At 37.6% G+C, this 24,254-nt stretch overlaps 1 protein-coding gene across 18 annotated transcripts in view; it reads left to right on the top strand.

Annotated features, from left to right (window-relative positions):
* KHDRBS2 (KH RNA binding domain containing, signal transduction associated 2) overlaps positions 1 to 24,254 on the top strand; it is a 344,845-nt gene that overhangs the window by 104,725 nt on the left and 215,866 nt on the right. For all 18 annotated transcript variants that reach the window (XR_007202175.1, XR_007202174.1, XR_007202172.1 and 15 more), the window contains one exon: positions 5,897 to 6,013. Coding sequence is in view for 1 of the 18 variants with exons in the window: in XM_048296678.1 (XP_048152635.1) it covers positions 5,897 to 6,013 (117 nt within the window). In the remaining 17 variants the exon portion in view is untranslated. The remainder of the gene's footprint in view (positions 1 to 5,896; positions 6,014 to 24,254) is intronic.

Raw genomic sequence — 24,254 nt, 5'->3', positions numbered from 1 at the left:
TCACTTCCTCACAATCCAAATAAGCAATAGTAGCTACATACATTCAGCAATGCCTGTTTTGGGTTTTTTTGGCATACTTGACAGCTCTTCAGGGTCAAGATCATGTCTTCCTGCATGGCTGTGCAGTGCCTGGTACAATGAATCTCTTTGGATACCTCTCTAATTAAATAATAAACCCTTTGCAATTAGCAACTTGTTAATTGAGGACTTAATATAGATCCACAACTTTAATTTGTTCCTTGGCTTTTCCTCAATTACCTCACAGTAGATTTAAAAATAGAAACACATGAAATAAAATGCTTGGGTGTTTTACAGATGAGCAGATTTTAATAAATAACACCACTAATGTATGTATTAGAGAAAGAGCCATGCAAATTTTCCTGACTTAAGAAAGTTTAACTAAATGAGGGTATATCAGACACCAATTTTTTTTCTTTTTATCAGAAAATTTATTTTCATTTTAAGGCTCATTTAAATTACTTCATTTGAATGCCACAACTTGTTACCAAAATTCTGACTGAAAACTACTAAAAGTGTAAAGTGAGGGGATATTTTCCTATCTCAGTGTAGACTTACATCTAGAAGATTTTTGTCTGGAGTTGCTGACCATCTGTTTCATGGAATTATGCCAAAAATATATTTTCACTGTAGATATAGCTGCTTGCAATGAGCTAGTAAATAGCCATACAAGTATTGCAGCATCTTCTTCAAGCACACCATAAATACAAGTTCCCAGCACTTCTCAAGATAAAAAAAGATGTAATAAAACCCCATTTATTTCTTAGGTAAATTTTCTAGTCACAGTAGCTTTAATAATTCTAACTTTGTTAATCAGATTTAATTTATTTTTGAAGTGATTCCACTGATTTAAACCTGAAATTAATTTGGCCTAGAGTTTTCAAGAAGCTGTGTTTTCCCTTTGAGCATTTAATTTTTCTGTGCACAGCCTGGCATTGGGTTATTGTTCAAAGCCTAACAAAGAGATGAGACCCAATGTGCTCTGTAGGAAAAGGCAGCTTTCTCCTTCTCTCCTTTGGTTCTGGGGTCGCTGCAGAGACACTTCTGTGATACTACACTGTAAGAAAGCAGTAGCACACATTCGTTGGAGTAGATCTCCAGGGCCTCTCTGGAGTACATTCATTTTCTGCTTCTGCTGTTTGCTGTTTCCTGACATGCCCTGCTAAAGTAGAGCCCTGCAAAGTTCAGTCCTACCAAACAGGTGTCTTCGGAAGCTCTTCTCCAAGAGACAGCAAGTATCACATCACATTGCTGTTGTAAAAAATAACATTGCATGTTTATCTGGAACACTAAATTAATTTTGCTAAAGCCAAAACTACCGGATATTGCATGGGGTAAGCAGCTACATATAGAGGGAGACAAACCTGAACTCTGCAGAATCTGCTGAGCAATAGATGAGAATAGAAGAGAATAGGTCCAGTAGGAAGGGACCCACAATGCTCAGTCCAAATGCCTCACCAGTTCAGGGCTGACCAAAAGTTAAAGCATGTTATTACAGGCATTGTCATGCTTACAAAATGTTGAGAAAAATAAAATTTGCCTTCATAATAGTCCAGTACTTCCTTAACATGAAGTCCCTTGTGCATGTAGAAAGATGAGATATTTTAAAATAAATGCTATTCTAAATTAAATGAACTATCAGAAATCCTAGAATAGGACCTTAATTATAGGCAGGTCTCAAGCAGTAAGGTTTTATTCAGGAATGACTGTCTTTGTCTTCTCCCCTTTTCTTTAGAACAGGACTGAATTTAGAAAGATTCTTCCCCACCCCCACCCCCCTCCTGCTCTCCATGAATAAGGACAGGATTTTGTGAGGAAAAGTAGCTCTGAAAATGGAGTGACACTTTGTCTCTCCACAAAGGAACCGATAGCAACGCTGAACAAAACACGCTGAGAAATAACAAACCTGTTTCATGTTGTCAAGCCAGGGCCATTTCTGTTTTGCTGCTTCTAGAAGAAATTAATTTCTTCTCCCAGTTCAGGACTTTGTTCTGCTTTATCTTACAGCTGGAACCATTTGTCTTATCCTATTGGTTATTTATCTAGGTTTGTTACTGCTGTGAACACTGATCTGTGTACAAAACAGAAACAGTCACTGACACAAACATTTTTTCTGAATGATAAGCATATTCCTTGGGTCTGGTTATAAAACCCTATTAAATTAGATTTTATAAAGTAAGAAATGTTACCATTCTAGTAGAAATGTATTCAGGCTGCATCAAACAGGGAAACAAATACTCCTCCAAATGTAAACATGCATTTTCTACCAGTCATTGTAGTTAGCTTGAGGCTTGAATGATAATGCTGTAAACTATACCTAAGATTTTTTATACCTGTGGTATGCTGTCCTGAGGTAGTTTGAACAAAAACTTTGATGAAAACTGAGGAGCCAGAGTTTTGGCTTTGAGCACCTAACTGTCTGATTGCTTTGGTGGGGTGAAGTGCAAAAGTAATCAGGATGCAGATAAATCTGCTGAAACTGTGTGTATATATTGGGTGGGGAAGATGCTGGAGATACTGGCTGTAGATAAAGGAAAGATCTATCGACCTGTATTCTCTGTCAGGTTTTATTTTGCAGAGGAGAAGGTTTATTGCACAGCTGTTGATACATGAAGCATCATGTGCATTTGATTGTAAGTAAAGCATCCCCTGCTTTCACCTGATCATTTTCCCCTGAAGACATGCATCATCTCCCCCAGACAGATGAGAAGAAAATCTGAGAAGATAATAAACAAAATCTCTGCCGTAAACCATGAAGGGTTTCTGCAAGCAAACAGAAAGCCTAGTTCATGTTCATAAACATGATTGAAAAGTTAAGCCACCTATAAAAACATCTAGTAACACAATATTTTTCAAGTGGAAGTCTGTTTGCTCCCCAGCAGTGAAAGCTTTCTGTTAATACTGTCTTCTGTGTGTCAGCATTTCTCAGCTATCCTCTCCTAATATGACCAGATATTATCCCAGAGACTTAGAGCTGCTATTATTTGGAGAAAATTTGTACACATGGCAGAATTGGATTGGATCTGAGATTGCAGAATAAGATCTGCAGTTACAGCTGCTGTACCAGGAATGTGTGTTTGTGGGCAAGGCTCACCATTATGTGCAGTCCAACTGCCTGAGTTTCCACATTTTCCTTCACTGTCTCTATGCTCAGGTTGCATGTGCATGCGTGTGGCTGTAATTGGAGCCTAAAGTTTCCAGTATTAAGATCGGTTCTGCCTAGCATATCTTAGTTTAAAAAACAAAGAGAAATGTGTTTCAGATTTCTTAAAATTTGTGCTGTTCACTGCAACGTCCTCCTTCTTATGTGCTGCTTTTACTTTTGTGTGACCATAATATAAAGCATATAATTTTTCCTGAGTAATTGAGTTAAAGTCACTCTACCAGTACTTTCAGACCTTGGGGAGTTTTGGGATTATAGATGGTGCTGAGGATATCCAGTGGCCCCAGACTGATGCTGGAAAGACTGAGCACAACAGTAGGATGCCTGGTGCAGTGCCGTGGCTTTTCTGCAACTTTAGACAAAACCAAACTAAGAGCACGTCAGTTTTTTAGTTGTAAATAACTGCTTCCTTCCTGATATGTGTTTTGTAGATAGTGGATGAAATGTCTGTCTGCTGCATAATCAATAGAATTAAAATCCCCAGCCACTTATTTCTTGGGAAGTGATTAAAATCCACTTAGTACGTAACATGGCCTATGCTGGCCATGCTGCTCCTTTGCAGCAATATGTCAAGGTAATGATTAGACAGTTTATGAAGTGCTTAAATATAAATGGCCAACATAAATCTTCACAGAGTGTATTTTAATAGTTTTATTCCATTCAGAGAACAAATGTAATCAAGCTTTGGTTGGCCTTCTCATAGTTTCCTCTGAAGTTACATAACTTTATCGTTCTTTCACCTTTTGAGGGGTAGCTTTTCTTAATATTAAGAAACACTGAAAGGATGCAGCAGGACATGGTTCTTGTCTGATTGGTGATGTGTAAGTGTTACAAAAGATTTGGTGCTGTAACTTGTGACACCTTCCCTTCTGTCCGTAAGGGGGTCCCTGCAGAGGAACAAAAGCTCTGCTGTTTGCTCAGCCATCTCTAGTAAACCTTTATATACAGGGGATGGGTGATTATTGAAATCTTATATCTATCAATGCATTAAGTCTAGTATTAAAGTTCAGTTCCTGCCATTTCTTCCTCATTGTTTGGTTTATTTTCATACAAAATTGAATAATCAGTTTGAAGCCAACAACTTCTTCTAAGCGAAGTTTGCCCTGGAAGAAACAGGGCAACAGTTTGAAGACATAGGATTGTTGATACCTTGATTGGATCATTGATTCTAAATCCTACCCTATTTTGAAGAGTTGATAACTTTTATTAATTCAACAAGTAGAGTTGGAAAAAAAGTACAAGCACACAAGCTTGAAAAATCTGCTTTTGGAGCTTCAAATCATGCTGAATTTTCCTGCAAATGTTACCACTTATTACTTCCCTCACAGACACATTATTTTGCAGAAATCAATTATTTTGGTTTAAGTGGCAGTAGATTTTGCCTTACATATTTATTTTTCCTGTGATTATATACTACTTTCTTAGATAGTTTAACCAGTATTTGAAGGAAGTACAAGTGATTTTTAATTAAGACACTGGACTAAAAGCCAGCTTGGGGTTTGGAGCACCTGGCATAATTCAGAGTTTGGGTGTTACTAACATGGCTGATGCATTTGTGTTGTTATATTCTTGCTGGTTAAAGTGAAAACAAGAATATTTCCACATTTTTTCCATTTTCAAAACAGAAGGTAGTGCGAAACAAAATATATTATAACATCTTTATAGACATTTGTGTGTATTTTTGACAGCAACATTTTCTTGATTTATATTTCTTATTGTCATATTCTTTCTCTCCAAAATAAAACCAAGGAAGTGCTGATACAATTACACCCTTTTTTCTTTGGCTATGCTTATTCTTCGTTGAAAGCCAGACCAGAATACTGTCTGTTCAGACTTGAACATAATTCAGAAGCATCTTAAGCAAGTGCTGATGATTTCCAGTCAGCTTCTGAAGACCACATACCACAGCGTTTTAAAGGATGCTGGAAAAAATAAAAAAAAATAAATTGAAGAGACTATTGATTACAGAATAAGCACATTACATAATAGACTCCCCCCCTTTTTGCTACTTTTTGTCGACATGATATTAGCACCCCATTTATTGATTGTTCTGTCTTTTGATTTTCTGTAGGCATCTCTCCTCTTCATACAGAAAAAACTATTTGATGAGTAACATGAAGTGTGCAGTGATTAGGAATATTAGCAGCGTGGCAGACAAAGCCCAGTGTTCTACAAAATCCTTTTAGAAAATGCCCTTGAATATCTACCAGATCTATTGATTGTGATTTGTTCTGGTGCTGGCAAAACAGGTATTTGAAGCCGATACACAAAACAGAGCTTGTTTTCAAGTCGATGTGTGAAGCATCAATTCCTAAAAATCTATCTAAAGCTCTAAATTTGCAGGATATGTTACTTGCCAGTAGAGGTGGCTTACTTGGGAAAGAACCTGGGCATTCTCTGGGTTTCCCCAGTACCATCTCATGAACAAGTATCTTGTTTAGCAGTTTGCTAATCCTAGTGGCCACTGGCCTGTTCGTCCTAGAGAGACGCCTCCTGGGGTTCCAATAAACCATGAATGCTTTTACTGTCTTTCACACTAGATGGGTGAATATCTTGGTTCTGCAGTCTTGTATCTCTGTCAGTTAGGCTCAGAGCTAAGTCGGAGTATTTCTTTTAAAGGGAAGTAAAATTTTCTTGTTTAATCATCATGTTTATTTATTAAGTTTTTGGAAAAGTACCTGTGGGTCTTAAAAAGTTCTTTTATTTTCATTCTAGTTCAATTTTGTTGGGAAATTGCTTGGACCAAGAGGAAACTCTTTAAAGAGATTACAAGAAGAAACAGGTGCAAAAATGTCCATCCTGGGAAAAGGATCCATGAGGGATAAAGCTAAGGTACTGTATCTGGATTCTGGTTGCCATTAGTGTTGAAATATATGTTGTTTTAGGTGTTACACTTAGATTGCCTGTCTGTTTATTAATGACCTAATTAAAAGGCCTATAATAGACTCTTAGTCCATGGCTAATTTGTTTTTTTCCAGTTATATCAATTGCTTAAATATAATTTTTTTCTTGCTATGCCAACCTTGCTTGGACCTCCACAGCTGCAATATTACCACTGTTATTTAAATAATTCACCTAAAAGAGAAACCAGTTTTAAGTTCATTTGTTCTGAGAGAAGTCTCTTTCTCCTGAGAAAGTACAGCTTGTATATATTATTGCTGTAATACTGGTATACATAAATGGGTTTTCTCTTTTGTTTTCTGTTTCTTTAGAGATTTTTTTTTTTTTTTAATATTTTGAGTATTTATTCAGGGTATAGTTCCAGGAAAAGATAACAAAGTGGACATTTTGCTTAAATGTGTGTAAAAATGCGCTATAGATAAAATAAAAAACAAACAGTTTGGAATCACAGCCCAGTCAATGCCCCATAGTATTTATTTGCAGGTAAGTGTTACTCCTCCTCAGCCAGTTCCCCCCACACCCCAGTTTATATACTGAGCATGATGTTCTGTGGAATGGAATATCCCTTTGGCCAGTTCAGGTCAGCTGTCCTGGCTGTGCTCCCTCCTGGCTTCCTGAGCAGCTCCTCACTGGCAGAGCATGAGACACTCAAAAGTCCTTGGCTTGGGATAAACACTACTTAGCAACAACCCAAACATTAGTGTGTTACCAGTATTAATTATTCTCGTACTAAATCGCAAACACAACAGGGTACTATCTACTAGGAAGAAAATTAATGCTATCCCAACTAAAACCAGGACATTAAGGAAGCTTCATCTATATTTGACCCAAATATACTGAGTGCATTGTGGTATCTTCTTTTAGAGTCTGTAGAACAGTAGTATTATGGTCAACACAGAAATAATGCTAATTTCACTGTATTTTAAGTGTATATGACCTTCAGTAGTGATGTGCATTATTCTTCTTTCCTTTCTGTCACCTCTGTCATTAATCTCAGTAGCTAAAATTATGAAAGCAATACTATGCCAAAATAAAGGAAAGACCAATCAGGATTTTTTGGTTGGCATTATTTGGTCTTGGTGATGTATATCAGCAATCACATAGACATTATGAGGTCTGCAATTGCAATATTGAAAAAAAAGAAACCCACAAACCAGACAAATTAGGCACACAGATTGTATTTAATTTTTCAGTGTTTTCTTTATGACATTTGAGTCAGACATTTAGTGACACTTCAGTTATGATTATAAGATAATAATTTTTGAATACACTATTGATTTTATTTCCAAGTATTGACGGGTAAAATATTTTAATTACTTATGTCTAACTTATGAAATAATTAAAAAATATTTCCCTGGATGAGAGAGTGTATGTTCTGCTAAGTAGCAGTAATTCACATCAGTGCTACATCTGATGCCCACTCACTCCATTCTCAACCACCCACTCAGATTATTATTGCCAAGAGCATCAATTGCCCAGACAGGGGAGTGTAAAGATGTTAAAACACATTAATAGACAGACTAAGTCTTCTGATTTTGAGATTGGTCACTCTTCTGATCCTGTCATTTGATTTTCGTCTGATCATAGTGAACAGTGCCAGCACGACAGTTTCTACATTCACTCATGAGTATGTCAGCAAAATTTGGGGTATTTTCTTTTCCTCTTCATAGGGTATTTAGTCCTTAAGAATAATCTGAAATTGAGTATGAACCTCATGGAAACTCATTCTGTAAGACTGGTGTAAAAAATGAAGTTCTGAGGTAAACTGGCATTAAATATAGCAGTCATGAAAGCAATGTCTGTAGTGAAAGGCTCATAGGCGATTTATCTTAATCCAATTTAGACATTACTGACTCAAAAGAAAGCAAAATCCCTGTGCAATTACAGTGAGAGGTAGGAATTATCTGATCCATGTGCATCACTGTTACCAGTTCCAAGTGAAAGAGTGTGAGAATGATCTTGGGATGGGTAATAGTTACAATTAGCATTTCAGAGAGGCTGTTCTAGGTTGAAATACTGGTAAAATGTAAAGAAAATGTGTTTGACTCTGTGCATAAATAATGGTGTGGATTGCTACATTGCTAAGGAAAATACAACTTGCTCTGGTTAAAGCGGTTTTGTTGTCATAAAACAAGCGCACTAGTATAATTTATACAGTACTTTCTTATTGATTTAAATACAAATTACCAAAATCTGGAGACTTTTTGTGGGGTTTTGTACCTTAAAAGAAATCAGCTTATGTATATTGGCTGATAAATCTTTGTTTTGCAGGAGTGTTCAAGAAAAATCTATGTAATTTCTGTCTAGAAACTAGAATTTCCTGAAAGCTGTCGATACTATGCCGTGAGCTACTACTCTGGCTCCTAGTCCTTGGGAAGCTTTTGTGCATCACCTTCTCAGCACGTACTTTTCATTCTTTTGTTTGCTGTCTAAACTTAGAGATGCCTATAGAATCCATTCATGAGAAGTCATGTGGATGAGACTTTCATGAAAAATGCTTTTTCCATTGCTTCTCTTAGGTGTCTTATGTCCCTGCATTCTCTGCCCCCTCTTACATTTCACCAGTTCCTCGCACCTGTGCAAATCAGCTTGTTTCCAGAAGGTTTTTCCTCTCTTTTCTTCAGAAAACTCCCATGTTACCCAGAGTGCAACACCTAGAAAAAAACAAGTCGTCTTCTCTGCTTCTCAGCCACATCCTTTTAACTAAATTTGTATTTTTGGATATTACAGTAAACTGTGTGCTTTCAGTCATTTATCCTCCCTCTGGCACAAAAAGAGTATGTTTGTTCAGTGAGATTCTCTCTAGATATGGAGTCATAAACCTCTTAATCTCTTGTCATATTCCTGCATGTTTTAATATTTATGCCTCTTGCCTCTCTGCTCTCTATGGGACTATTGCCTTTCCCAAGAACATTTGTAGCACCACATTCCTGGCAGAAAGGAACATTTTTTGTTTAATAGTTTTTGCAGGTTCCATTAGTTAACTATCTGTCTGACTTGCTGGCTAAAGTGTAATCAAGCTCAAAAATATGAGGCCCTTGGGCCAAAAGAGTTAACTGGCTCCATAGGGTTAATTCTTCCCTTCTTGATATTCAAATGGTCCTGTCTTCATACCTGATCCAGGAGATGCCTTATTAGTTCCATATATATCAGAAAGCTTATCTGTGTTAACAGGCATCTCCTGGTAACTTTGGGTTTAGAACCTGGCTAGAAAGAGCAACTGCCTCTTTTCCTTCAATTTATGCAGTTTCAAATGATCTGCAGCAGAGTAGTGCCTGGCTCTTACAGTTTGTGCTGTAAAATTTTGGAAATCCATTTGTTTCCATTTCTCTCAAGTTTATTTGTTTCTTTGCAGCATGGATTTTTCCTTACAAAGGTGGTTTGTTGTATTTATGTCAGAGATTTACAATGACGTCCCTCTCTGAATTTTAGAATTCATTTAAGTACATAGTCCATCTTGCTGCAGAGAAAAGAGTCTTTTACGCAATTCCTTTTGGGTTAAGAATGGGTCTGCTTTTTTTGACTGGATGGGTAACACTCTGACTTTGCTTAGGGGAGTTAGGCTTAAGGTAAGCTTTTTGTAAGCTTTGTTATCTGTATGTATATGTGGAGAAAGAAAGATGTGTGTGTGATATATTGCTCCAATTCATGGTTGAGCATTAAGTCTCTCTGTGTTAGCCAGTTCCTTCTGTTTTCTCCTACAGAGTGACTAGGGATGTCTGTCTCTTAACCATTTTAAATTCCCATGCTATTTAATGTTCAGCTCTTCTATCCCCAAAAGATGCACAGTCACTTCGAAAGTGTTAAGATCGATTTGTAACCCATTTCCTAAATGTTTCTACAGATTGGTAGGACTTCCATTTTAAAAGGAGTTGACATCACTTACATTTTAAGAGGAGTATAGCTGAAGTAAAATTACTTTGTGATTATCACCAAATTAGTCAACAGTGTTCCTTTCACTTTGATATAAAACCTGCTGCCTTCTCAAGTCATACTTAAATAAGCCTCCAGATCATTCCATATCCTAAATGGGGGTGATATACCACCTTTTTTTTTTCCCTGCTGAGTTTTATGCAGCATGTAAAGACAAAGCATCAGTACCAAACCATTCTTTGGTTTGGAAAAAGGTACCTAGATTGGAAAAAGATACCAGTATCAGAACCCACCAAATTACTGCTTCCTGCCCATACATGAGGCAGTGCAGCTCCTTGTCTGGAACAGTGACTTTCACCTTGCTTGAGTCTCTCAAGTTCTAGAAAAATCTTTTCTCTGGAGATGTGACTTGTGGTTTGTGCTGCCTGTAAGCTCTGACCTGCACTTCAGAATCTAGGTCTGAAGATTGGGCACTGGGGCAGTCTGTTGACTTCTCCAGTCAGGTTCCAGTTCTTCTCTGCATTTTCTGCCTGGGCATGGCAGGAGTATGTGAACAGGACATTTTTTGTCTTGTTAGAGAAGTCGTTTATGTGTCTCAGTAAGCAACCTGATGCTGCCCTCAGGGCAGCTGGAAATTTTTTAGTTGCACTTTTGTAAAAAAATGGTACTTGTGAGTTTGTGTCAGCAGACTTTAGAGCATTCTAATATTATAGCTAGAGCCCAATTTACTGCAGCTAATTTTCGTGTAATTAGATACTCACATGTACACAGTGTCAGTTTCTGAAAAGGGACACAGGTTGTTGCACAAGGTAAATGTTGTTCCCCAGTCACTGGAGTTTGTTTTAGTGGTGCAGGATCTGGACTATCATCAGAGTCAAGAATTAGCCATCAGGAATTGCTGGGTCACAGGAGCATCATATTTATCTCCTTATCACTTCTTATCCAGTGTCTCCCTGAGGCAAAGGTAACAGAAAAAGACCTTGGTGAAGGTTGCTCTGGTGGTGTTTTGCTCAGTAAAGATTCCCCAGGAGAGAAGAATCCTAAATTGAGCAAATGAAAAAACTTCATGGCCTTTTTGTCCCTCAGAGACAAATTTTGGACTATAAACTTTGGGCTGTAAATATTGGAAACAGTCTGCCTCATTGATTCTGTAACTTATTTGTCTGTGATTTCTTGAAAAAAGCTATAAATATTGAACAATTTGTGCAAGTGTGTGCTTATTAAAAGAAACTGAACTGAAGTCTCTGACCTTTTTGATATTCTAGTTTTAGTGAATTTGTTTGGTATTAAATAAAAAAGACTTAAGTTTCTTCATACACATAGAGTATTGGAACCACAAGGTTTTATTTTAAATTTGAAAATTTAAATTGGCAGAAAAATTGAGATTACCATATCTTCCTACCCTAGACCTGTATTAAGTACTGATGAAAAATTAAAGTTCATAGATTGGTTACATGCCAAGACAGGTTAAAACAACCAGGAAAGTGGGACACTCGTTTAAGTACTTTAAATGTTTGTAATTTAAATAAAACTTGAAAATTGTTGAAGTATTTTTCTTTGATGCTTAAGGAGGTCCATAAGATCTCCTCTAACACTCTCGGAGTCCCAAGTGCATTTCTTGTACTGCTGAAGCCAGTGGCAGTTTTGCCAATGACCAGTGCAAGGAATAAATCACTCTTTGTATCTACCTGAGTGAGTAAATGAAATTCAAGTGCAATCTCCAAATAGTTCTCTATTAATTTTTAAACTAGAGCTCCAATCTGAAGAGTGAGGTGTTTGAGTGGTTGTAAGGATTCAACAAGCTATGTCAATTCAAGTATCTCCTACTAGCACAGTTCACGGAGTGATGTGATGCTTCCATGTAATTAGTGATGACATTTTCAAAACAGAATAGCCAAGAGGGCAATTTAGCTCTGTGTTAAAAATTTCATACTCTGAAGCTGATAGTTAAGAAAATTGCATTGTCATCACAGAAGAACCACATCAGACCTCAAGCAGATGCTCTTTTATTACTGATGTAACACAGTGGTGATATTAAAAGTCTTCATTGCCTCCCTTGAATGTAATGTTAAAACAGACTTACATATTTCATTGTTCTGACGGGACATTTGTAAGACTTACACTGCTGTGTGTAAAAAGATGGGACACATTCTTTGCTTTCTACAAAATTAGGCTGCTTCCAAAGGGCAAAAGATTGAGGTAATGCTTCAGCTTTATTCTTTCTGAGTTGAAGGTGATGGAAGACCATGAAACTTTAAAGAAGGCAAGGCAAAGAAGGGGCAAGAGAGAAATGTGGGAAGGGTAAAGATTAAAGATAGCCCTTAGCAAAGAAAAATATGTATTATTTGAAGTAGTGAAAATTAACATGCTTTCAGTTTTGCCAACTTGTAAATGTTTAGTAATTTTTTTACCTGAAAGCAGTTTAAATTTTTTGTCTGTGGAATATTGTAAGATTTTCTGAATATGTACACATGTATTACGCATTAGAAACATGCTGCCAAGTGACTCAGCTTCAGTCTCCCCTGTGTCTGCACTGGTGCCCATTTGACACCCAGAAGTCTGAGTTTCACATGCAGACCTGTGCCAAACTCCTCTTGGTTTCAGCTCACTCATATTCCATTGGAGAGAGAACCACTTGGTGCACGTTGACAGTGTCTTGTTTCTGCCACTGTCCGCGGGGGCACTCCTGTGCCTCGTGTCTCCCAAGAGGTTTGATTGTGTTTGGTTGTGCACCCAGCTGGGAGATCCCCTTCTCCTGCACGTGGCATTTGCAATCCTGAACAGCATTGTCAGGGTGAGTCCTGGCATTAACTGCCTGTCAAGCAGTGAGTTTTCTTAAAAAAAAATAAACATGGGAAGAAATAAAGCAGCGCATTCATGTATAGAGATGGGAAGATAAAACAAGAGAGACAAGGAAATTAAAGTAAATTAACTCAATTGCTTACAACAATTTGGGGGACTGACTATCTTTTCCAAGTGATGTTTTTTCCCATCTGTACTTTTTCAGAACAGTGACTTACATTCCAAAGTATTTTATTTATCTCCGTGCAGCTTCATAAAAACCAGGTTTGATCTTGCTGAGTTTTGTTTTACGATTATTGTTCTTCCTGTTTTACATATAGATAACGCAGAAGGAACTGCTTTGAATTATTTGTAACAATTACATTAAATCCCAGTTTTCCATGCATAATGTTATCTGTACTCTTGAGGATCATGATAAATACTTTTAATAAACTTTAATGGGCTACTCTTACAAGGAATTTTGCATTGCCACAATAGAGGCAGCATTACAGTAAATTAAATTACAGTGCACACAATTAAATATAGTAATGAAAAAAAAAAAAATCAGACTTGGAGCAACAACTCTGTGGAGTCCCCTGAAATTCAATTCCACAAGAAACATAATAGAAGAAGATGGTGAGTAGAATTTAGATTGCTAAGTTAGATATTATTTAGTCTGTAATATCTCCATCAGGGATTAATGTTCTCTTATTCAGAGACATTGGTTAGTCTCTGGATCATTTTTCAGATTGATTACTGTTGTAGTGTAGCATTCCTTTTTCATTTATCTACCCAACATCAATATAACTTTAGAGATATAACTTCATCGCAGTACAGTTGTTATGCAATCCATAATAATAATTTGTGGCTTCTCAATAATAGCTTTAAGGAAATCTGTACAGATTTAATTTGAGTTTATAGCCATTTATTACAACAAAAACCACCCCATCTTCCTTTCATCTTCTCTGAAAGAAAAAAATTCTCTGACAGAGAAGTATTCTCTGACAAGCTTCTTTCCAAGAATGCTTGAGTGTGAGATACATTTGTGTTTTATCAAACATAGCTAAAGTAAGGCATATGTGCATCTCTGACAGTTATAATTTTGAATATGCAGTGAAATCAGAAGGTATGAAATTAGCATTGCAAGTGATATTATTTACTTTTTCCTCATTTTTCTGGTTTCTGTTATTTTGATTGGAGATGAACATGAATTCAATCCAATATGGAGTCCATATCCATTTGGAGTGTGCAAGACTGTAAAGTTTTCCTTTAGTTTCCACCACTGTGCAGCTCTGACTTTATTTCTCAGATTCTTACTTTCCCCACAGTAAAGGATAACAGCTCTTGTCCATCTAATTTAGAGGTGTCTACAGAGAATTAATCTGTTGCTAATTACCAGTCTTTTTACAAACGCAGCATGTTACTGCACTAAATTCAGAGTTTTCTGAGTTTAGATGAATGAGCTGTTATCCCTACATCTGTGGATGTGCTCAAGGCTTTCAGGCTCTTTTGCCTATTTTTTTACTGATACAATATTTTATCTATATATGAACTCAGATATTCCATTGGTTTGAATCAGATCAAGTCCATTTATAATCCAAAATAGAATGAACTTTTATTTTTGCAGAATTCGTGGAGGAGACAGGAGGAGTAGAAGTTAGTGATTAAAATCAACACAAAGCCTTACCCTAATCCCTGCCTCCTGTCATCTTCTGCCTTTCACAGTCTCTGAGACATTTCTTTGAAAACAAGTCTTTAGAAGTAACCCCACCACTTACTGGACCCTGCTCTCATAAACTGTGTTTAGAAGACATAGGAACACAGCTGGGATTTTTTAAATTTATAAATGTGCAAATGCTTTGCTGGATTTTGGCCTTACAGGCAAGTTTTCCTTCTTCATGTGCTTACAAACCCTGCTGAGGAAGTCAATGGCTGCACTGTGTGTTTGTTCTTCAGTGCTCCAACAGATGGAATGATTTAGGGGGTGTCTATAGACTGTAAAGAATTCACTTCAGAGTCATTTTTATGAAGTGAGGTGAAAAAATAAATAAAAACTTCTCTGTTTTTCTGTCCAGCTGCAGGTCCTGCTTCATCTCCTCATATTGAAAAAGTCTGTTACCAAATGCTTTTTTTTTGGCATGAGAGAGAAAGAAAAGGGATGTTTCCTTTGTATTACGTTGTTAGTCTTTCTCTGGGGGTCTGTTTATAGAATAAGGAGATCTAGGGAATGTCCAACAAGTCGTACTTCCTTAATTAAAAATGTAATTAGCCATCCATATAACTCTCAACTCCAGTGTAGCACTGGTTATATTGAGTCTCTAGCTGTTAAGAGACTTGATCCACAGTTACATATGTAAGTCCAAAAGTAATATTGCACATTTCTTTAAATTGATGTAGCAAATGTGTACTCTTAAATAGTTTGTCAATAAATTATTAATTCTGTTTTACTATTTCAAGGCCAGACCCTGGGTGTCACCTGTTGCAAGCAGAATTAATATTTTAGTTTGTTCTTTTGAAGATTTAGCCGCAACTGCTAAAACATGCTTTACAGAAATTAATCTCTTGCAATCATCACCGCGTTAGATATGGGAAGCTTTTTCTTCAACTAGTTTTAAGTAGAAGGCTCAGTCATGGTGCTGACAAGTGTGTGGTAAAAAAATGATGTGATAGTAAACCTTGAATTATTTTTTTTTTCCCCCTTCATGATCCAGACCCTGGATAATTTGGGATGAGGACCTAATTGCAGCCTTACATTAGCTGATGGCTGCAAACAAAGTACAACAAAGTACATTTACAACAAAGACAGAGACTCTTTACTTACAAGTGCTTGTAGTGACAGGACGAGGGGTGATGGCTTTGAACTGAAAGAGGGCAGGTTTACATTAGATATTAGGAAGAAATTCTTTCCTCTGGGGGTGGTGAGACATGAACAGGTTGCCCAGGGAACTTGTGGATGCCCCGTCTCCGGAAGAGTTCAGGGTTGGATGAGGCTCTGAGCTACCTGGTCTAGTGGAAGATGTCTCTGCCCATGGCAGGGGGGTTGGAACTAGATCTTTAAGGTCCCTTCCAACCTAAACCATTCTGTGAGTCCATGCCTCTGTGATATGAGTCCCCGTGTTTTACAATTCTTGTATTTGAAATGGCTGTCTTTGGTTTTGTCTGTTCTCTGCCACCTTCTTTCCTGTCTTTCTTATTACATTAGCAGAGTGACATACTGAATCCGCAGATTTGCAGATTTCCCTTTCATGATACAGATTTCCCTTTCATGATACAGACAGTTATCACTGCTTCTTATTCTAAAGTTTTTAGGGGAAACATTACTATTATATATTCTGCATAAAATTATTAAAAATGTAGTGGATGAACTTATAAAATGTGGAGGTTTTTAAATGAGGTTCACATACAGTAACTCCTATGGTTTTTTTTTTTCTTTAGGGTTTACCATTTATTACTCTTCTGCTTAGTGTATAGAATATATAATATGCATTATGATCTATAGGTACAAACCATCTACAATAATTTTAATGCAAGTTCATGATTAAATGAAAATGGTTACATTCATTTAATTGAAATATATCAGTACTATGGATTGCTAGAATAGTTTATTAAAAAGGTTCCGAAAGTACTTCAAGTATAGCAAAAAAGATGTTATTCAACATTAGGACTGTATGGAATTTTGGCTTAATACATGTACAGAAATACATTTCAAATGTATACTGGCAATGTATTAATGAAGGGAATAGTCTGTAATTAAAAATAGATGCAAGGATTTTACAAGTGTAGAGCAAGAATGCAGAAAAGAACCCTGATATATAAACTTAACTTACTTTTTTCACATGGGCTTCAGTGAGAAAGAACTTATGGTAGATCATAGACCATGTTATTTGTTGTATGGCCTTTTGTTTCCAAACTGGGCTTCTCCATGTCACAACTATAAATTTTGCTTATACTATATAGCAATAAGGGCAAATTTGCACGTTTTGTTTTATGCTATTTGTACAATGTAGTACAGCAGTGAAATCTAGGAGTTGTCATATTACAATGAATTATTAATTCATCTAGTGTCATTTCCTGGCTTTAGGAATGGTATTCAGTGGTTTATAAAATTGAGAGGAGAAAGAGGAGCAAATAATATTTTTGGATAATTGAAAAAGCTAGTATGATTGAGGAGAGAATTTGTTTCGCTCACATGTAAGTTATCACTGTATATTATGAAATACAGTATCAAATAACTTTTCATAATACATTGGCTAGCACAGAAGCATATGTAACGTCTCCATTCAGCATGCCTAATTAAATTTTGCTAAGATATATGTGGAAAGATTTCTTGTTGAATTGTATGAAGAAATATCATTAGAAAGAAAAAAACAAAAAAAGGACAACTCTTTTATGTCTTAGAATACATTTTATGTATGGGGTGAAAGTTTAGGAGGAGTATTGTAGGCAAATATTAGAAGAGATTCCAGATCCCAGAAAGGAAATCTAAGAATCTTTTTAGATAAGAACTGCAACAAAGCTGTAACAGGTGGTACCAATCTAATGGGTTTTTCTATCTTGAGTTTGATTTATTTCTTTCATTTTCTGTAAATTAGAGAAAAGAGTTTTTAGACTTAAAGAAAGCATTATTACATTAAGACTCAAATATTATGGAGCATGAAAAACTGGGATTTCTTCCATTCACCATGACATATTTATGATAGTTTGTTCCTTTGTTTCTGTGAGTGATTTGTGATGTATGCTCTCATTTTAATTTAAAAAATAGAACAGTCATCCTTTATATGTTGAATTGGCCACAGTTGAGTGTCATTAAGAAGATGCATGTGCTTCTGGACTAGTATGAGTGTATCTGAGTGATTGGAAATGTTAGCAATTATTCTGTCAGCTTTTGGCATCTCAGGGGATAAAACCAAAAATGCTGAGGCTACACATAAAGTGGTAATTCTATATTGTTTATTCTTTTATACTTGTTTTAGATGCCTTTGGTGACTGGATTGCTGTAGTCATTAGCTGGAACTTTGAGCTGCTTGTAGTTATTTACGTGTTTGGGGTTTGTTGGTCTTTCCTGTTGGGGGTTTTTTTAAGGTAGAATTTTATTTCTGTCTTGTTTATTACTTTATTCTCAGTTCAGAAGTGTTGTTTAATCTGGACAATGTCTAACCCTTTTGATAGTTGTTCTTTTTGTACCTGCACAGTCCTTGGTGTGGACCTGACATGGATATGCTAAGTTCTGCAAACAATGTGCATGTCTCTGAAGTTTCAGTAAGCTCAGACATAAAAGCAGGAGAAACTTCACCTTTTTCATGCACTGCTATTCACATCACTGCAGGTGATCTCACTGCTGCATTCTGCCCTCCTTCACGAGAGGCTGTTTGGCTCTGCTGCCTAGCCCAGCAGTGATCAGTGTTGTCACTGAGCTAGCTCAGGTCCGTGCCTGAGATCACGTGGTGCGACTACTACTTCAATGTGTGCAACACCCCGTTTTCATAAGAACGACCTCAAGCTACTTCTTTAGCCAGCAATGGTAATATATCACTGTGGAGTATAGTAAAATAGTGGGATGAAAACTCAGACATGAGCCAGCAATGTGCACTTGCAGTCCAGAAAACCAGCCACATCCTGGGCTGCATCAAGAGCAGCATGGCCAGCAGGGCAAGGGAGGAGATTCTGCCTGTGACTCCACTCTCATTAGACCCCACCTCGGGTACTGTGCCCAGCTCTGGGCTTCCCAGCATGTGAAACACATGGACAGGTTAGAGTGGCTCCAGACCAGATCAGACAGCTGGATCACCTCTCCTATGGAGACATGCTGAGAGAGCAGGGGCTGCTCAGCCTGGAGAAGAGAAGGCTCTGAGAAGCCTTCTATGTATAAAGGGGGCTTACAAATCAGACACAGAAATCCTTTTTACCTGAGCCTGTAGTGACTGTACAAGGAACAATGTATTTGAACTGAAAAAGGGTGGGTTTAGAGTGGACATTAGGAAGACATGTTTTATGATGAGGGTGATGAGGAACTGCAACAGGTTGCCCAGAGAAGTTGTGGGTGTCCCATCCCTGGAGGTGTTCAAGGCCAAGCTGAATGGGACTTTGAGCAACCTGGTCCAATGGAAGTGTCCCTACCCAAAAAGAGCAGTTGGAGCTAGAAGATCTTGACGGTCCCTTCCAGCCCAAGCCATTCTATTATTCTATGATAAAAATGCAGATTTAATTTGCGAAGGCATAAAGATACCTGGATCTGCAATATCCAGCCTGAATGTTTATGTCTATCTTCATGGATAGTGTGATCATAAAGCTTGACTTTGAATTTGAGCCCGTATTTAAATAAAGTCCTGGTATGGTCAGGTAGCTTCTTCAGTGACTTTGGAAGGGGTTCAGTAGAAGAAAATCTCCAATGTCATTTATTTCCCTTCTGCTTTTACTGCTCAAATAGATACCAGTCTAGGAAATCTCTACTGTCTCATTTTATGTCTGAAAAAAAATCAGTAATATAGTTTTCAGTTTTTCACGATTCTTACCTAGTTAGATTATTATTATTATTATTTCCAAATCTTCCCACTCTTTGTCCTGTACCATAGTTTTTAATGTATTCATATGCATATCAATATCTCATTAATAGGCTTGAGTGGGATTAATTTTTGACAGGCTGTGGTGTCATCACTGCAGAGAACTTTTTTTATTGAGCCTGAGAAAGACAAGGGTTTTGTACAAAAAAAAGTAAGTTTTTTCTTACCTTAATCAGACATTAAGCTCAATGTTACCAAAGATGGGTAAGAGTAGTAGTTCATAAGTAAGAATAACAGTTCCTAAGTACTAGATTACTGTTTATAGTTTTCTAAATTTTCATTAAAAAATAAAAAATATTTTAGCCAAGGCTACTTGGCTCTCATTGATTATGATCATGTGCAAAAGAACATAATAAATCGCAAATAGCAGTTATTATGTAATTATATATCATTATCTTATTATCTCTTTTTTAACTTTTGACTGTCTTCTACAATGAAAATTGTTATTATATCTCCATTTTTAATTGCTTCACTTTATTTTTCTGTTGCTCCAAAATCCTATGAATATGAATACAATTTCGAAAGTGGTTGGGGCGTTCTTTTTAGATATTTCATTAACATGTTTCTGGCAGATGATTGGTTTGGGTGATCAGCCCTTAAATACTAAATACTGCATTTCAAGTTCGTTTTGACATGGATAGGAAAGACTTGTCAAGTAGCTTTTGTAAAAGTGACATCATGAAGTACTTTTGCAACATAATATAAAAAGAACGTTGAAATATAAAGTGATATTTTCTTGGAGAATATGTAGGTCGCAATGTGGTATAAAATATTCTGCAGGACAGCATATAATTTTCTTTTCAATTTTTATGTGAACTCTGGAACTAAAAATGTTTCTGAAAACAGAAGGTAATCATATTTTTAATAACATCATTTGTCCATTATAAACTTTTGAAAAAAAAGAAGTATCCTGACCAACATACTTAACCTCAGTAAAAAGGAATAATTGAATTAATATGGGTATAGTGTTGTTTCTCTCATGGTACATCAGAAAACATAGACTTCTAAAAAAAATTAATGAAGCTAGTAAGTGTATGTGGATTTCACCCAAAAAGAATACTGTCTACTAGAGATTGAATAATGTGTAATTTGGGAAAAAATAAACAACCCTCTACCTGCCAAGGTCATTCAAGCCTTGGAAATGGTTTTATTATCAGGGTCCTTTTCTGCTTTCGCTTCTGCAGTCCATCTTCTGCCCTGCCACTGACCAAACAAAGTTTTGGCTATTTCATCTAAATTCCTGCTGTGCATAAATACAGCTTCTGCTTCAGAGGCATAAATGTAGTTGGCTATATGGAAACAAAGTGCATAAACCCGTGTTGGAATGGGTGGTGATTTAATGAGCACCATCACTAGGGTGCAATTATCTCTTCATCTAACAAAATACAGACGTCTGTCTTAAGGCAAGCTGAATTATTCCCTGGTCAGTGTTGAGTGTTGATTTGCTTAAACATGAGTGTCTAGTGCCATTTAAAGTGCCTGAGGGTATCTCATGTGCCCTGTACTGTGAACTTTGACCTTCACGTCCCACATACTTTACTCCCACCTTTTATGTTTGTTCAACTTCGCATATCCACTGGTGTGTCCTGACATGTTCCATGTTTTGTGCCTTGCGCTGTTTGGATAATTGCCTGTCTTGTCTGTAATATGGTTCTTGGCATATGGCTAGGATTGTGGACCAAGGATTTTATCAAAATTGAGGGGGTTCATGTTACTTCTGTGACTACTGCTGATTCCTTAAATTCTTTTTCATTTCTTCTGGCTAGGTTTTATTTGTCACCCAGTTACCCTTACCTGGATGTTCCTTTGTTTCATATAATGTTTAGAAATTTCTAAATCCTTCTTATACCTCTGATATATACTCTGAATGCCAGTTTCATCATGTCTGCATGTTTAACAGAGTTGCTTTAATATCTGGTTCTGTGGTTTCTCAGTATTTTCAATACCCAGTTTTGCTGCTAGACTGAACTTCTCAGTCTTCTAGACATTTTGCCAACTGTTCAGCAGTGTTCATTTCAGGCCACCAGCATTGCTACTGTGTACACAGCAGTTGTCTTACTTGCTGTGTCCTTTCTTGTTGTGCTTAAAAGCCCTTTTCTCTAATCACTGGGCTTTGGCAGCCTGGGGTTCAGAAGAGCAGGCATGGTGCCAAGTTCTCACAAGCTGTCGCTCTTGATTTCCAGAGCAAACCCTATGAAAGGGTGCTGTGGATAACATGGCCAGTGTTAGGAAGCACAGCTCAGTGTTTTTTCACATGCACACACTGTTCACATTACCAAAACCCACAGGGGATTGGCAGCACTCGCTGCGTCATTGTTCTGCCGCCTGTCCTGTCCACAGCCTCAGAGTGCCATCTTCCAAAGGACATGCAAGGAGACATGGCTCTGCATAGTTCACAGAGTTTGCACTTTCATTGAGGAAATTGCCTTTTAAAGCATAATATTCCACACGAGAATCCAGATTTTCCTCCAAGAATTTATTGCTTAGGAAGAGAGGTACAGAGTGGCACTTCCTCCTTGGTGAGGAAAGAAAAGCCAGTCTGACAGTTGCCTGCAGCCTCCTGACCAGTGTGCAGTGCCATTAAAGTCCCACTGGGAAATTCTGGAAATCCTGGAAAGGGAAGGTGGCAGAAGATGGCTTAAAGTGATGTAATTCAGTAGATACGAGGCACCATCCCACAAAACCGGAATATGCAAATAAACATCAAAGCCCTGTCAGAAGTGTCTTCTCACCTGGGCCTGTCGCAGGGAGTAGCTCTTCCAGATTTTGAGTTTCTGTTTCTCAGTAGACGGAAGGCACTGGTTCCTGGCCACACACTCATTCTAGAAACTTCTAAGCTATTACAGAATGCTTAATTCATTTATTTTTGCATACGTGGAATAACTATAAAGAACTAACAAAGCATATCTTCAGTGCCTGTAGTCAGGAAAATATTCATGACTCTTGGGAGTGTGGTTGATAAACCATTCTTGTGAATTAAACATTTTTCTGCTTGCTTTAGTTTTGAACAGTTCTTGTCCTCAAGCATGCATCAGATACTCTGCTGTCTTTCAAGTCTGAGTGGTATGGATAAAAACATTATTTTTTAAGTAAGCTGGAGTATTCATCTGAGTAATCATCTTTACTGATTTTTGCCATTCCTTTTAGCGCAGAGGTGGTGAAAGAGATTTTTAATGCCTTTTCATATATACTGAGATGTATTTCTGTCTGAGGACAACTTTCATGCCATGAAATCCAGTATTTATATTGGCAGTGGTCTTATGTGCCACATCTCTGCAACCATGGTGTAAGGTCATACGAAAGACAAAGGCCTGTTCTCCTCACTCTCTTTTCTGGCAGTTTGAAATGTGTTGTAATAAAGGGATAACTTTGGAGGTGTCCTCCCAAACAACAGACATGCTTAGGTCAGAAGATCCTGTTCTTTGTTTTGCATCTGCTCACTGATTTTCTTCTAAGGCAAATCTGCCAGGTCGACATTATCCTCTTCCAACCCACAAGTCTTCCAACAGGCTCATTGACCTCCCCACTGCAATGCTGTGCCTATACTATTATTTCCCTTGCATTTTTTGTAATGCTTCACACTACATCTTCAAGTCAAATTTGAATTCCTTAAGAAAAAACAAAGGTGTGAGGTATGAGAAATAGGGGTTCATGAGCCTAGAAACGAGTATTATAAAAATGCTTGTGTAATTTTAAAAGAGGGATTTGCCTTTTAAAAATAATTAGAACTTAACTTAAACAGAAAAAAATTAATGACCAAGGACCATGATCACTTCATTTCCAGAAAAGCTGGTAGCACTCCAGCAGTGTCAACGGGGACTTCGAAGGTTTGACGTCTTCATGAGAACACATGGTTTTAAAGCACCTGGCTACAAGGCAGGGTGCTGGGGAAAGGTAGGCTGGGTATTTATTTAAAAAGTGTTGTGGTTTAATCCCAGCCAACAACTCAGCACCACCCAGCCACTCACTCCCCGACTGGTGGGATGGGGGGACAGAACAGAAAGGGTAAAAATGAGAAAACCCATTGGTTGAGATGAAGACAGTTTAATAAGTAAAGCAAAAGCTACACAGTCAAGCAAAACAAACTAAGGAATTAATTTACCACTTCCCATGGGCACTTCCCAGGTGCTCAGCCTTCCGCAGGATAGCAGGGCTTCATCATATGTAAGGATTACCTGTGAAGAAATCTGGAGAGGGACTCGGAGGGTATATAGTGATAGGACATGGAACAGCAGCTTTAAATTGAAAGAGAGTAGATTTAGATTGGATGTTAGGAAGAAATTCTTTACTGTGAGGGTGGTAAGACAATGGAATGGGTTGCCCAGAGAGGTGATGGACTCCTCATCCCTGGAAGTGTTCAAGGCCAAGTTGGATGGGGCTTTGAGCAACCTGGTCTAGTGGGAGGTGTCTCTGCCCACAGCAGGGGGGTTGGAACTAGGTGGTCTTTAAAGTCCCTTCCAAACCACACCATTTTATGAAGACAAACACCATCATTTCAAATGTCCCCCTCTTCTTTCTTCTTGCCCCAGCTTTATATGCTGAACGTGATGCCATCTGGTATGGAATGTCTCTTGGGTCAGTTGGGATGTGCTGTCCCCGTTGAGTTGTGTTCCCTCCCAACTCCCGTGGACCTCTAGCCTCCTCACTGGTGTGGTAGGGTGAGGAGCAGAAAAGGCCTTGGCTCACTGTTCAGCAATAGCAAAACCAGCTTGGTATTGCCAACACTGTTTCCAGCACGGTCCAGAAGATTGCCAAAATACCTTACACTGTGAAGAAAGTTAACTTTATCCCAGCCCACACCAGTACAGGGAACCAGTGGAGCAGGCACAGGGTGAGTTAATAGGTCTTCTGTATTCATCCCTTTTCTAGGAGCTTCCTCAGTATTTGAACAATCAAATTCTGCTAGAAAACTTTAGAATCACATCCAGAAATACCCTTGGTAATCCACTTTAGCTGAT

Source organism: Corvus hawaiiensis, chromosome 3, assembly GCF_020740725.1.
Source record: "Corvus hawaiiensis isolate bCorHaw1 chromosome 3, bCorHaw1.pri.cur, whole genome shotgun sequence".
Lineage (NCBI taxonomy): Eukaryota > Metazoa > Chordata > Aves > Passeriformes > Corvidae > Corvus > Corvus hawaiiensis.
The sequence above is the reverse complement of the archived record's forward strand: the minus strand, read 5'-3'. Positions and strand labels throughout refer to the sequence as shown.